This window comes from Echiichthys vipera, assembly GCF_963691815.1.
Source record: "Echiichthys vipera genome assembly, chromosome: 7".
NCBI lineage: Eukaryota > Metazoa > Chordata > Actinopteri > Perciformes > Trachinidae > Echiichthys > Echiichthys vipera.
The window spans coordinates 25,774,153-25,788,460 of NC_139832.1; the positions used below are offsets into that span (position 1 = coordinate 25,774,153).

The 14,308-nt window shown below is 40.4% G+C and overlaps 1 protein-coding gene across 4 annotated transcripts in view; it reads left to right on the forward strand.

Annotated features, from left to right (window-relative positions):
• ppp6r3 (protein phosphatase 6, regulatory subunit 3) overlaps nucleotides 1-13,455 on the forward strand; it is a 34,267-nt gene extending 20,812 nt beyond the window's left edge. For 3 of the 4 annotated variants that reach the window (XM_083916262.1, XM_083916264.1, XM_083916265.1), the window contains exons 17-25: nucleotides 859-913; nucleotides 1,502-1,632; nucleotides 3,828-3,943; nucleotides 4,637-4,847; nucleotides 4,991-5,088; nucleotides 5,425-5,620; nucleotides 9,301-9,408; nucleotides 11,275-11,349; nucleotides 12,541-13,455. In XM_083916262.1, coding sequence (XP_083772388.1) covers nucleotides 859-913; nucleotides 1,502-1,632; nucleotides 3,828-3,943; nucleotides 4,637-4,847; nucleotides 4,991-5,088; nucleotides 5,425-5,620; nucleotides 9,301-9,408; nucleotides 11,275-11,349; nucleotides 12,541-12,592 — 1,042 coding nt within the window. In that variant the 3' untranslated portion in view covers nucleotides 12,593-13,455. The remainder of the gene's footprint in view (nucleotides 1-858; nucleotides 914-1,501; nucleotides 1,633-3,827; nucleotides 3,944-4,636; nucleotides 4,848-4,990; nucleotides 5,089-5,424; nucleotides 5,621-9,300; nucleotides 9,409-11,274; nucleotides 11,350-12,540) is intronic. The other variant, XM_083916263.1, reaches the window with a different exon arrangement.
• Nucleotides 13,456-14,308: the final 853 nt, after the last annotated feature.

Below are 14,308 nucleotides of genomic sequence, written 5' to 3' on the forward strand. Positions count from 1 at the left end.
GATTTGGAAGTAGCTCTATTTTTCTATTGGAATCATTAGTCGAGGAATTCCCTGATTTAAACTTCATCTTGTAAGGCTACGCATCAGAACCTAGTCTTGTCTCGAACAATGACCAAAATGAGCACTTTTGCCCCTCCCCCCTGCCATAGCGGTGCTAAATTCTTTAGCTCGCTGATCACAATAACACAGTGTATTCTGTACAAATGTATTTGTTTTATACAAATGTATTTATATTCTGACAGCACACGTAATGTGGAAACAAATGTCCCCTTTCCCCCAATAAAATTAGTATTTCTATCTATCTAGATCAAACAGTTGAGAAAATCATCAACAAATGAACCGATAATGTTAATAATCGTTACATGCGTCCCTAATACAGCTTTAGTGTGTATGGCATGAGCTGTTGGACGGTGCATTTTTCACATTGACAGATCTAGGGTAGTAGCTTCCCTCTGCTTCCAGTCTTGGAGCTAAGCCTTGAGCTGATATTATTCTCATCTGACTTTGGGTATGGTGGCAAACAATCCCCTTAAATGATTGCTTAACTATTTCGACTGTTGTTTACAGAGTAATCTTTTGGGAAACTTTGCCATCCACTATGTGTGATTCTTAGCTTTTCTTTGACCAGTTTACAACACACAACATGCACGTAAAGAACAAAGGTTATTCAGCACTGTCTTTATATTGCAATGAACATGATACTGAGTGAGAATATGTTTGTTTTCCCTGGCCCGCAGTCTTGAACATGAAGTGTTACAGCTGTGTGCTACAGTAGAGCCTGTCTGCTTGTGTGTTTCCATATGTGTGGATGCCTAACGATCCTAACTGAACTAAACTCTGTTCTCTTTAACATTGCAGTATTCCCTTTGATAGAATATCAGACATCAATTTTTCACTGAATACAAATGAAAGTGTAAGTACTTTGATTATTAATCTTGAATTCATACGTAGTAAATCAGTGAATGGAGAACGTTAAAATGATTAGTTCTAAGTTACTATTATTAGTTATTTTATCAATATGGCATGTATTGTATATCCCAATATCACTGTCAACGTTCATTTAGAAGCAGATGTCACAAGGTGAAATTTCAAATTCTTCCTAAACAACAAATGTGTGTTAGATGTATAGAGTATGAAGATTCATCTTGATAAAATGAAACTTTGATATAGCCTGCATTGAACCAAAAGCTTGGAGCAAAGCACATATATCAAACCACAGCCGGATTTTATCAAATACGGTATCACTGTTTTAAGAAAATGTAACAGAACTGAGCCATTAATGTGAAACGTAAGCAAACATGGATACATCCATTTAGACTATTCTTCTGATTCTGAGGCCTGCTGTGAAGCTGTTGTGCTAGGATACTGTCTGCTTCTCAGCTGAGTGGCTTTACTGCAGGATTCATGGATGTATGTGGATGTACTGCAGCTATAAAATGTGTTTTCTTTATATTTATATATATATATCTATAAAGTATGTGGCCTGCGTGTGTTTCCACAGGCAAATATAGCTTTGTTTGAGGCTCGCTGTAAGGAGAAAATTCAGCAGTTTGAAGATGCTGGTTCAGACGAGGAGGATATCTGGGATGAAAAAGATGTCACCTTTGCACCAGAGGCACAGAGACGCCCAAGGTCAGCTAAACACAAATACAAACACACTCACACACGCTTGTCTTCCTATAAACTTGTCAAAAGCCCTCATTGCAGACTTTCAAACTTGACATATTTCTTGTAGTCTACTGTGTGGCAGTTAGAGGGGGGCCTGGATGCAGATGACAGATGTGGTTGTTTTTTTTAAAAATTGGTTGGTCATGGAAAATGGCCTTTTAAACTCTCACCAACAAAGAATCAAACTACAGTGGACTTACTTGATACTTTTGTGCTCGTGCTACCCCCACCTGTGCGCCCCTCCTGTTGGTGGCACCTTTTACCAGCCTTGATGAGTTTGCATGCCTGTCTTAAAGGAACTGTACTCCACTGAAAAATAAATGGGCACGGTTGCCTCTGCATGCCTCTCACAGACCATTTCCAAATACATGAAATACTGAAGTTTTTTTACACACAGAGGGAGAGTGACTTTGTTCTCTGCTGAAGATGTCTGTGCTCTATTTGTTTACATAGCAAATATCTGTTTGATGCTTTATTAATGCCCTGTAAGTTGCTCCTTATAGCTCCTAACACCGTTAAATCAAGCCTTAACGGTAACAGTAGGGTGGACCTGCTAACACAATTCATAAATGTGCTCACTACTGATTAATTACAGAATGTGAGCAACTCCAAGGTCACTTTGGTTTAAAGCAAACGTAAAGTTAGTACACATGAGCACACTGTAGTTTTGATGTTGATGTTGAATCTTTATGTAGCATGTCGTACAATATTCTAGTGGAAGTTATTGAGAAATAACTTGCTTATTTATTGTATATCACTCTATCATTGTTTTAATTAATCAGTTTCTAAAATTGGACTATACAATGTCCCAAAAAATGATTTAAAGTAGGGATGTCGGATAATATCGGCCCACCGATATTATCGGCCGATATTGAGTTAAAAATGTAACATCGGGAATTATCGGTATCGGGTTTTTTACAACCGATGTTAGTTCTGTAGGCTTCAGCATTTCCGAGTGTACCTGAATGCAACACGGGCCGTTTACAGGCGCGTGCTTGATGACGTATAACAACAACAACACGCTAGACTCGTAGGTTGCTAACCGTGGCTAACAAGCTTCAGCTCTCCCGGTGCATGAGATGTCCGTGGTTTGGAAGTATTTCCAAGTGTCACCTCCTAACAGTAAATGTGCGCTTTGCAATGACTGCAAGGCGTTAGTTATGAGAGGAGGAAACAAGGCGTCTTCCCTTAATACATCACATTTGATCACTCACCTCAAGAAGAATCATGCGGAGTTATACGCTACATCTGTGCAGCAAAGTGATGAAAAGAAGCAACAGCCGACACCGAGAAAAAACCTTTTTCTATCGTTCAAGATGCCGGATTCACCAAACGTGTGGAGTTCCTCGAGCCCCGTTATCTCGTGCCCAGGCGCAAGTATTTCTCAGACCAGTGCTGACCCGAATAGCACAGCATTGTTTACAGTCACGTCGAGAAGCTAATTTCTGGTGCTGTATCCGTTAGATCCAATACAGGTTAGCATGTTGAGCTTGACTGCTAATTTATTGATTGTATTATTTGCCAAGTTACGGCCGGTTACTCAGTCTGGAAAAAGAAAACTAAGTTTGATTACTACTCTGGACTGAAGCTATGCATCTTCCTTGTTGTGATGTTGTCTGTAATTTTGTTTGAGGCAAAATATTCTCTCTAAAAACACAAACAAATAAATGAATGGCACTTTTTTCAATAACTTATTTTGTACAGACTGTTTACATTTGAAAAGCCATGTTGCATTTATGTATGCATCCAGTGGGGCATCACATAAAATTAGGCATAATGTGTTAATTCCATAATAGGTGATATGTGATGAATTTTGGTGTAAAAAGGCTGCATATATCGGTATCGGGTGATATCGGTATCGGAAATTAAGGGTTGGACAATATCGGAATATCGGATATCGGCAGAAAAGCCAATATCGAGCATCCCTAATTTAAAGCTTATCATGTTTGTGAAATTGTGACGCCAGGAGAGATCACCTAAAGCAAGACTTGGATGAGCAGCAACCCTGCACACGTATTAGCTCTTGCCTGTACGGCCGAGCTGTATGAGTGTTGACTTATCTCTGTAGCTCCACATTTATTGCGCTCCCAAGTAGAAAAAGAGGATGAAATCAGATGCGGGGGAGGAATAACTTTGATCTGTGTGTGTGTCCATCTCAGGAGTTCAGGCAGCACAGACAGTGAGGAAAGCACAGACTCAGAGGAGGAGGATGTGAAGAGAGATCCATTTGAAGCTTCTAACCCCAGCACCGATGACAGAATGGAAGTCGACACAGGTTGGTGTTCCCAAGACTACTACATATCAATAACAAGTGAACGACCGTAAGAATAGTTTAATTATTTTTTATTGGGAATACAAAAACAAAATACCAAAGTTTTCCCCATTTTTGGTATAAAGTTAATATCCCAGGGGCCTCGCAAAGAGAGACCCCACCCACCCGGCACCAAGAACAACAAAATATTGTCTGCACGGAAAACAATGCTACTAGTAATTGTAGTGCGTATGTATATTTCAAACGTATAAACAGATAATTCTTATAATTCATTATAAATACATTCTTTTAAAAAAAGTGAAAAAAAATCAAGAAAAATAGAACCTTTGGTACAATTTGTTTAAAGTTTAAAAAAACACTGACCAGAACAAAAATAAACAAAGAGGAGGGGAAGGGTGATTAGTCAGGTGGCAAATTTGTAAGGAGTTAAAGTAATCTATAAAGGAATTCCATTTATGAAAAAAATAGATTTGCCAGGAAGTGGTTTAGGATTTGTTAGAGAAGGATTTAGTCCAGTAAGATTATTCACAAATACTGTAGCTCAATTTGGGGTGTGGGTTTAGGGCTCAAGAACTATGTTTAGGTTTATTTTCATTTTAGGTGTTTGCAGACCGTGCTGATGATGTGTGTTTATAGAAAGGCTATGTTTTCTGTCCATGCAAGTAGGAGTCTTTATTTTTCTTTATTATTTTTCAGGGCCTGTGTGGACGGCCAACTTTGATGACATCCCAATGGACACAGGTACGTCCACAGCTCCAGCCTCCAGCCCCAGCAACGCTGCTGCCTCCTCTCCTTTGTCCTCCCCTTCAACAGAAGACCTCCCAGAGGCAGGTTGGAGCTCAACTCCTCCTACCACCTCCAACTCTGAAACAGGCTGGGCAGATTTCTCCAACTTCACCCCTGTCAGGTAGGACATCCCAACTGACTCTGGTTCAGGTTCTGTTCATGTGCCTGCAGTGCTGCAGCTACAGAAGAACATCGCTTGCTTTTGGTTGTCATAGTCTTTGAATCTGAAACAGTGCTTCATTAATAGAAATTGCTCTCTTTCAGGCCCAAAGACCCTCTGAGGTGCAACTCTCCTGTTGCTATGGAAACCAGCATAGAGACCATGGACCCTCTGGGGGTCAATGCACCCATGCAGCCTGAAGGTGAGATTTGTGCACATGCATGTCCATTTTGACAAAGTGTGACTTCAGTACATCCTTGTGATCTACACACACACACACACGCACACACACAAAGCCCAAACTCTCTCCTGTTGTCCCACTGTGGCTAAACTTAGACAAACTTTGATATGAAATTTGACACTTGTTAATGTGAATGATTTTCACTTTGCTTGTCCTCCAGTAGCAAATTCTTAATGACCCAAAATCACATAAAGGAGGAGTGAATATACTATATTGTTTTGATACAGCTCAAATGATGTTGACCATGGTCATACTTAGGTCTGACACCTATTGTCTCCCTTCTTAACACCCCCCCAGATTGTGATGGCTGGTTGGGTACCAGTGTGGCTTCTCCCTCCTCCACCTCACCAAAGGATTGTGGGAGATCTAAAGCGGAAGAGGAAACGGCATCTTGTGAACAGCGCAGCATCACAGAGACGGTCATCAATGGCTCCATGAAAGAAACGGTCAGCCTCACCGTTGATGCCAAGACTGAGACCGCCGTCTTCAAGAGGTTCGCCAAACACACAAAAACACTTTGTAGCTCTCTGTGCTAAATGACTGAATGTCATTATTAGCCGTTTCAATGCTAAAGTTGAAAAGCTGAAAACCCAAGAGGGAAACACTGGAACACTCTCTCACATTATTTTGTCTGCACACAAATGGCTAAGCAGAATGTGTCTCATTAGTGATGTCACATCTGTTTTCTCATGCGTGCCCTCACACTATCACTCGGTCATAATTCCTGTAGAGGAGGTGTTAAGTTTAACACCAAGATCCGAGACAGGCCCCAGGCCAATTAAACGCATCTACTGGTTGAAGAGTCTTTATTAAAATATTTAACTCGCATTTTAAGTTATAATTCCACTGTTGCTGTGCATTTGCTGCAAGTATTTAATTTGCTCTTGTGGACAAACTCATTTTGTGGCAGTGGAGTGACTTTGCTCCAGAAACAGACATGGTTTTAAAACATTTATTCTCAGCACAACATCGAAAGGTCCAATTTCCACCAAAATACCAACAGTTTGCTTTGTTCTGCTTTATTTGAATGAACCTCCCGCCAGTTTGTTCCCCGCCTCCCATCTGTGCACGGTGCGCTCAAAGCACCAAAATGCCACACCGACGGGCAAAGCCAGTTTGAGGATAAACGGTCAGGATAATGCCGAACCGTCAGAGCTCTGCTTGATCTGGTTAAAAATACAACCCTTAGACTGTTGTTTTACATTTTGAGCATATTCTTTCAGTGTTTGATAAAATGTGGTGGTAATAGTTCACATAGTCTCACATTGCCAGATGCTGTGTCAGAGCTTGAGTATGGTATGTTTGCTAGAGTAAACATTCTATTCCACCATATCATGGGAATAAAACACCCTCTGCAGAATTGAAAAGTCTAAATGTACGAGTGTGGCCAAATACCAGGGCAGTTAATGATGTGTCTGGCTAAAGGTTTCTGGGTGGAACTCTCTCTTGTGAACTTTGGTTCTGCATTACATCGGTTAATCTACATACTGTGTTTATTGTGTGCGGCTGCATTCACTGTACCGTGACCCTTGTATCATGACGGTTTAACACAAATACACAAACTGCTAAAGCCCTACTAGGTACATTTGCTCTTTGTCAATTTGCATGCACTGGCCTCTCACAAACCAGTGAAGACATCTGAAAATAATAAGATGGACAGTTACTTTGCAGGTGATGTTGCAGGAGTGGTTTTAAAAGTTTCTTTTAGGGGTGTATGTTATAAATGGTAGAGACTGTGGGACAGTGGAATTTTGACTCTGACGTAACCACAGAATGCGCAAAGGCAAAACAAAAACTGATCCGACCGACAAGGGAATATTTACTGTCCCCTTTGAGTTGAAGCCTATGTTAAAGAGTATTTCCTGGCCGTAGTGGCCGATGTTGACTGCTGTCCTCTCTCGCGTCTCACTGCAACTGTCTCAGCGCAACTGTCTCAGCGCTAGAAGACCAGAGCTCCATTTCCTTCATGTAGGTGCGCAGCAACAATTCTCCGTGGGCTCCTGCAGTTACCCTTTAAGGATTTATTTTTTACAACCACACCTTTAAAACATTGTTTCCTTACAAAAACATAATTAAATCTGTGTTCGCATGCTATTTATGATCAGTCCCACTGTGGCAAACAGGCACTCTGCTGACACAGAGGCGGCAGGTATCAGTTAATGCTGCTTTGACACAACGCTTCGTTTTTTGTACCGGTGCCCGTTGGACTTCCACCACTCCAGTCGGTTTTGCTGAGGATGAAATTGTACCGTAAATGTAAATTTTAGGCCGAACCATACAGCCCTAGTATCTACAGTATAAACATACTAATGTTTTTTGCCCCATGAAAACTGACTGTAGCTCCCGTTCTCCACATATTACTGGACTTCAACCTTTTTACAGCCACCGTTCAGTCTTGTTTCATACATGAGTTTGAACAATGCTTCCATGGTGAAATACTTTCCTATCCTAAATCCACAGGTTTTAAAGCTGGTTGTCTACTGTCCTCCTGTCCCCTTGTTGATGCTGCATTTTATTGTCTGTCTGTCTGAGTAAATAACAACTGTCTGATGAACTGAGCGACACTTACAACCTGAGCTTCCCCTCCTCTCTCTCTTGCTGTGCGTTGTGGGTGTGGTCTTCTTCAGAGTTTTGAAATCTTATCGGTATGTACAGCCAATCAGAGATCAGCCTGCAGCCGTGATGTAGTCTTGTTGTCACGTCAACCACCAACTTTTCTTTCCCAATTTTGATCTTCTTCTTTGGTTTCAACTCCTTGTTTGTTTATTTCATTATCTCCATTCTGCATGTGTTTCTACCAAAGGTGTTGTCCAAGTGCAGTTTTTTTTTTTTTAGTTTATTCAAGTTGCAAATGCCTTTTATCTTAATAGGCCAACCTTATTTAAGACCAAATGAATATTTGAAACAACACAACAAGCAAAGTGCAGGCCATTTTTCTAAAGCCCACAATTCTTTTTATTAGTTTAATTTTTATGATGTGCCTCCTTAACGGCTCGGGCCATTGTCTCTGTTTCAGGATTGTGAGTTATTAAGATTCAATTGCTAAATTTAAATATGTAAGTGCTTAATCACTTCTGTGCAAACAACCACAATACTGGACATAGGTGGGTGCCTACGCAGTTAGGCACAGCTGATTTAAGTCAGGCATTTACACATTAGTCAGCAGTGACTGACGGGACCAGTCGAAAATGTGGTCATCAGGTTCTGACTGAATGATAATGGCACAGTGAGTTTTGACCTCACAGTTGCATAGTAGTTCATATGAATAATGACAAAGATTTTCAATACTCAATATAACATTAATCCTGAAAATGGAAAGATGGGAGCATTTTTATTTTTCACTTGCTACTAATTTCTCTAATAAATTATCAAGTAAGAATAAAGCTTTTCTTTTGAGCATTTGAACTGGATTGAATTTTCTTTTTGCATTATAGCAATTCTAGTTTCATAATGTTAGAAAAGTTTCAATAAGTGGTTGCGTCCCTTTTTAGACATGCAGTAGTATTAAAGACGTACGGGTCTTTTTTTTTTTGTTAGTTCTTAAAAAGACTTCTTTTAATCAAGCATGGAGATACGGGTGTGAGTGGTGTGTTTGGTGAAAAATGTAAATGCTCCACAAATGTAACGCTAACCAGAGTTTTTCTTAATTGGGTACATTTTCTTCTTATAGCATGACGGCTTGTTTCCTGATATTAACAAGTGCTGAATAATCATGAAGCGCCTTAAATATTAGATTATATTTGAATGTTTGTGGGTGTTTTGCTTTGATTGAGGCCTCATCAAGATTATTGGTGGTTCTCTGAGACAAAGCAAGACTGACGGCTGGCAATTTTGGTCTAATCAGTGTCCAAATCAGTTTGGTAGTTGCTGGCTCTGTAACTGCAAAATAAACAGAGTAGCACAAAAATCAAAACCGTTGACTTTCTCCATTTGCTGTACATTTTGATGCTTTTCCTTCATACTGTTCACAGTTACCCGTTTCAACACCTTCATCCTTTGTTTTACTGTGTGCTCTATCAGTCAGTTCAGCATGCATCACTGTTCACATCTCACTCTGTTGTGTGTGTGTCTCTGTGTGTGTGTGTGCGTGTGTATCTGTGGGGAAGGTGGTCGGTAAGAATCAACTCATGTGGTATTGATGTACATTTGTATGTTTGTACCTGTGTGTTCCAGTGATGAAGAGAAGAGTGCTTCTTCAGAGAAATATTCAGTAGCGGAGTGTGTGGATTCGGAGAGAACAGGCGTCAACAGCTCAGCCGCAACCTGCTGTCCCAAAACAGGGTCAGACACAACACACACAAACACGCACAGACTCAAGCACTTCAAAAACATTTGTGCACAGACTCTGCAGTATTCAGTTCTACTTGTATGGAAATGTTGAGTTATCAGGTGCACGATATCTCTTTGCCCTTGAAATGTGTGGGATTTTTCAGTGTCTACAGCAGTTGGCTACAGTCACACTTTATGTTCCTCATAGCTCTAACCTAATGTAGAGCAACAACCTATCAAAATGCATTTCTTCCATTTTATCACCATCCTAATGCAACTAGCAGCAGTGCCAAAGCCCTTCATTACACATGTTCTATTAGAGTGAAGCTACGATTGTGCCACTGGAATAACTATAGTTTATTTACATTCAATTGATTCATATTAAAATGTGATTGGAGTTGTTCTAGGAAATGTCGATTTTGCTGTAAATGATGTGTATAGTTTTTTACATAAAATATAAAGAGTTTTTCACAGAATTTTTCTTATTGGTTGGTTGGGCAGATATCTGTCCAATCAGAGCTCCGTTTGCTGCTTTGTGTTTTTAGGTTTCACATGGCATACATGTCTTAGAACAAAGCAATCACCAAATGGTAAAACTTTTCTAATGATTAACAAGTTTATTGATCTTTTTTATTCGTTTTTTTTTTTTACTTGGGATATTTTTAATGCATCATTTAAAGGTGCAGTGTGTAGTTCTTGTGCCACATTCTCCAAAAAAGCGGGGCAGCGTTTCACCATTTTCAAGAATTTAATGATTTTAGATCATACTGTTCAAGACTGTATACAGTTAGACATAAATAACCATAATAGTAACCTGCAAAGACCTCAAAAGTGTTACTGAGATTATGCGTTTGAGAGATTGTCACAATGGATGGGTCCCCGGAGAGTCTAGCTCCATCCCAGTGGAGATTACTCGTTCAGCGGAGCGCACACACTCCCAACAGCCAGCAGAAAGTAGGCACTGCAGGAACTGAGCCCTGACTTAACCATAGAGCTAGCAGGCCGCATACCGGACTCGGCAGAGCAAGTAATCTCCGCCAGGATGGAGTTAGATTCACCGGGGATCCGTTCAGTGCAAAAGTCTCTCAAACACAGAAACTCAGTTAAGGTGTAGGTCGCTTTAGTTTTGTCACAAGCTGCTAAAGGTGTAGTTGCTTCGGTGAGCCGGGGCAGCTCTACTTCATCCTCTCATGTTGGCAGACTGCACGCTACAGTGACTCACTCTCGCCTCTGAAGGTACATGCGGTATTGCAAGACGGCACAGGATAGGGCTAGCTGGTTAGCATGCTAATTTCCGTAGATATCTCTTCAACACAATACATGGACGTCTTTGACATAACATCACTGTTATTTCTTCTGACATAAAAACAAACAAAAAACAAAAAATTTGTAGTTGCCAATTTATGAATGTATTAAGATAAAATACTGTAAAAGTCCAATCTCCACATATAAGCACATAGGCTTTGTCCACAAAAACAAAAGCACACGCCGCACCTACAGCAGAAATGTCCATATCACAATATGAAAATCCCAGTCAATGTAGTGTATTTCTAAATTTGCATTAATTACTCAACCAAATCTGTAATCGGACTAGGGATCTATCCGACAAAGTACCAGCAAAACAAACCGCTTTCTGTCTTATAGATTCTGTGAAGGTAAAATGTGACATTGTGTCAAATAAGGAACATCTTATCAAACAGTGCAACTTCCACATCTTGTTGTTTGTGTCTCTTAATAAACATTTGTATGTTTTAATGTTGTTGAAAAAATGGTCTTGGATTACATCTTACATTGTACCATCACTGATGAAAGTGGAGTCAATATGATTCTAGACTAACTCTTTGGTGAACGTTTTTCTCTCCTTGTGTCTCCTGTAAGCAGTGAGAAGTGTCGGTCCACTGTGGAGCTTCCCAATGGTCCTCTAGAGGAAATGTCAGCCGTAGAGGAGGCCAAGTAAGTCTGACTACCCTTGTGCACTGTGTGAGCGCTGAATCTCAAGGTTTTCTAGTGGTTGTACCACTAAACCAAGAAACCCCTCCAATATACTCAAGACTTATTTACTATTATTGCACAATTAGCTGTCAGTCTAGCATGCCATTGTTAAGTGTCTTGTGCATCTCTTTTTTTTTTTTAAAGGTTCTCTTGAGTAGTGAGGGTAAAAACATCTGCATCAAAAACCTTCTGTAAAATGTCCACTCCACTTTCAGTTACATTTTTTTTTTAAACTAAGATCAGTCCTGATCATAATTGCCAATATTCAATATTGCTTTCAAATTGAAACCTTATTAATGCCAGTTTGTTTACACAGTAGCACTGTTGTTTTTTTATGAGAAACTGTCACTGTCGCCTTTTCATTTATGTTCATTTCTCGTTAATGAGAGACAAGGTGGTTGGTGAGAAGAGAGGACAATACGATACAATACGAAGTTGTCATACTGATGTGCAAGAGAACAATATAATGAAATTATGATGGCACTCCCTAAGTTTAAGAAAGAAGGAAACAATTAATAGCATCAAAATAGCTGGATAGCATTTGATTAATACTTAAACACTTATTTCTTTGTTTTTCTAAATGGACTTCTGCTGATACACACACCAGCACAGAGCGGGGCTGTGCAGGGGGCAGAGCAGTTCATGGCCTGCTTTAATCTTTTTTTCAACTTCATATGCTGGCCCCCTCCTTCTGGTTATTAGAAGCTAAATCCCGGGACCTGCAGTGTATTTTTTGACCCAAATTCTCCCACGAGATCCAAATGCAGCCGTCTACCTCTCGGCTCCCTTCCAAATTGTGACCAAACCAATATAAATTAAGCCGTTGTTGATCTCTTGTGGTCCCTACTGGCCAGTTTAGAGGAGTGAGTAGAATACATCCATGCTGAGGAATCGGCAATCAGTGACGCTGTAGAACAATCAGTAAAATGGGGTTCTCAATAAAAAATGTGAAGCAGGGCATACAGTCAGAAATGTGCACAAGAAATATTAGGCTGATGGGTCCAGTAGCATGTGAGTTTAGCTCAGACAGATGCACGTAAACAAACAACAGTGACTGAAAAATTCAAAAGACAAAAATGTCTGTAGTAATGGTTTTTTTTTTCCTTCTGTCTTTAAATGGATCCATATCTCTATCATTGCATTTTCTCCCAGGCCAGACCAGAATGCCGTGTCCTCGGAGCCAGCTGTGAATGGGCCGGCATGAGGGTCGCCTGATGCCAGCCAGTGTCCAACCTGTTCTGCCATGCAGGGCCCTCCTCCTGGCCAGCCAGCAGAGGCCACTGCTCAGAGCTGTACCAATCACACGCCCCCACCAGGACCAGCAATACTCCCATTGGCTCATCACTGACAGACAGAGAGACAGACAGGTGTACAGACACAGGATGAACTGAAAAGCAAATTGAGAGACATACTCAAATGGATACAGAATAATTTTTTTTTCTGCATTTGTTTATATTCTATTGTTCTTATGAGGTGATGTGCGACTGATATCTTGCCACTCAAAATTAAATAGTAATGTTGCTATAGTTAAAGAAATGATTGTATGAATAAAATATTTTATAAAAAGAAAAATGTATACAGAAACATAAGATGAATTGCCGCAGAAACCGGAGTAGCTGATTGGTGTCTTGACCAACCACTAAGCTGTCGCTAATGGCTGGATCTGTTCTCCTGCATCCTTAATACAACAGTTGTTCTATTTAAAATTCTCACCCATCGTTGGTCTGTCTCCGAGCAAAGCTGCTCCTACCGATTGAAACACATTTTTAAAAACACTTAGTTTCATTTTGCTGCAGCTATTCCTTGTAAATGTTTTCTCTTGTATTCTTCTGCATTAAGATTTGACACACCTTTTTTTCTTTTTTTAATTTATTATGGAAGTAAGATGATGGTTGTGTTTTGTTACTAAAGACCCATACCAACACGCCTCCCCTTCTAGCAGGCTGCATTCAAGCTAACTGGGTTCCTACCTCGCGGCTAGAAGGCTAAACAGGAGAGATGCAGTATGTCGTCACCGCAGCTGTAAATGCATTCTGAGCTGTGTTTTTAGTCCAAACTAAACTTCTTTAGAACCACAGTCCTCTTCTTTGGCCCAAAATGTTGTTTTATCTGAAGTGCTTTTTAGACCAGTGGACCTGAACTTGGGGGTCCCCTTTAAGATCATGCTCACTTTTAGCAAATCTATACAGAGCACAACTGATTTGAGGTAACCGCAGCATTTTAGACAAGTCAGTAGGGCTGAAAAAGCACACACAGGAACATGACATGAAGAATAATATGATAAACCTTGTGGAGCTAGGTGTGATTTAGTCACATTAGGAATTCATACCTGAAGAGAACTATGCTACAATTGTAAATGTGGAGCGTTGTGATACAAGCCTGCTGATCGAGTTTCAACCACAGGTGTTTATTCTTAGTGTGTTCTGACGGACAACAGCACCTTTCTTTTCAAGGTGGTGTTTGCAAATCTGGGTTGCCCATCACTGCAGTGCGTCATCTGACAACGTGGTGTTTGCCGATCAAAATCAGTGCGCACTTCCCTGGCTCAGTCAAAGAAATGGAATGTTTGCTGTAATGCGTTGCCAGTCAAGTGGGTGTGCACATTTGTGGTTGATTACTTTGTAAGGGGAACACGGATTTCACTTGTTTACCTGCTAATTGTTGAAGGATAGAATGATTTCCATTGTGCTAACTTTCCAAAGTTGTAAAGGCCTTCCTCAGAATATGCTGTGCCACTTTTTTGCGTTTTCACTCAACTTCCTGCCTTCCTCCTCTCATTTTGTCTTGTTGCCAGTAACCAAATCAACGAACCACACCACCACCAGGCCCTAGTGTGTGCTGTGATGTTTATTCAAGGAAGTTCAATTTGAGTAAAGCAGCGATGAATTTTAAGTGTTTTTGGTGCTATTGTCAGTCTGAA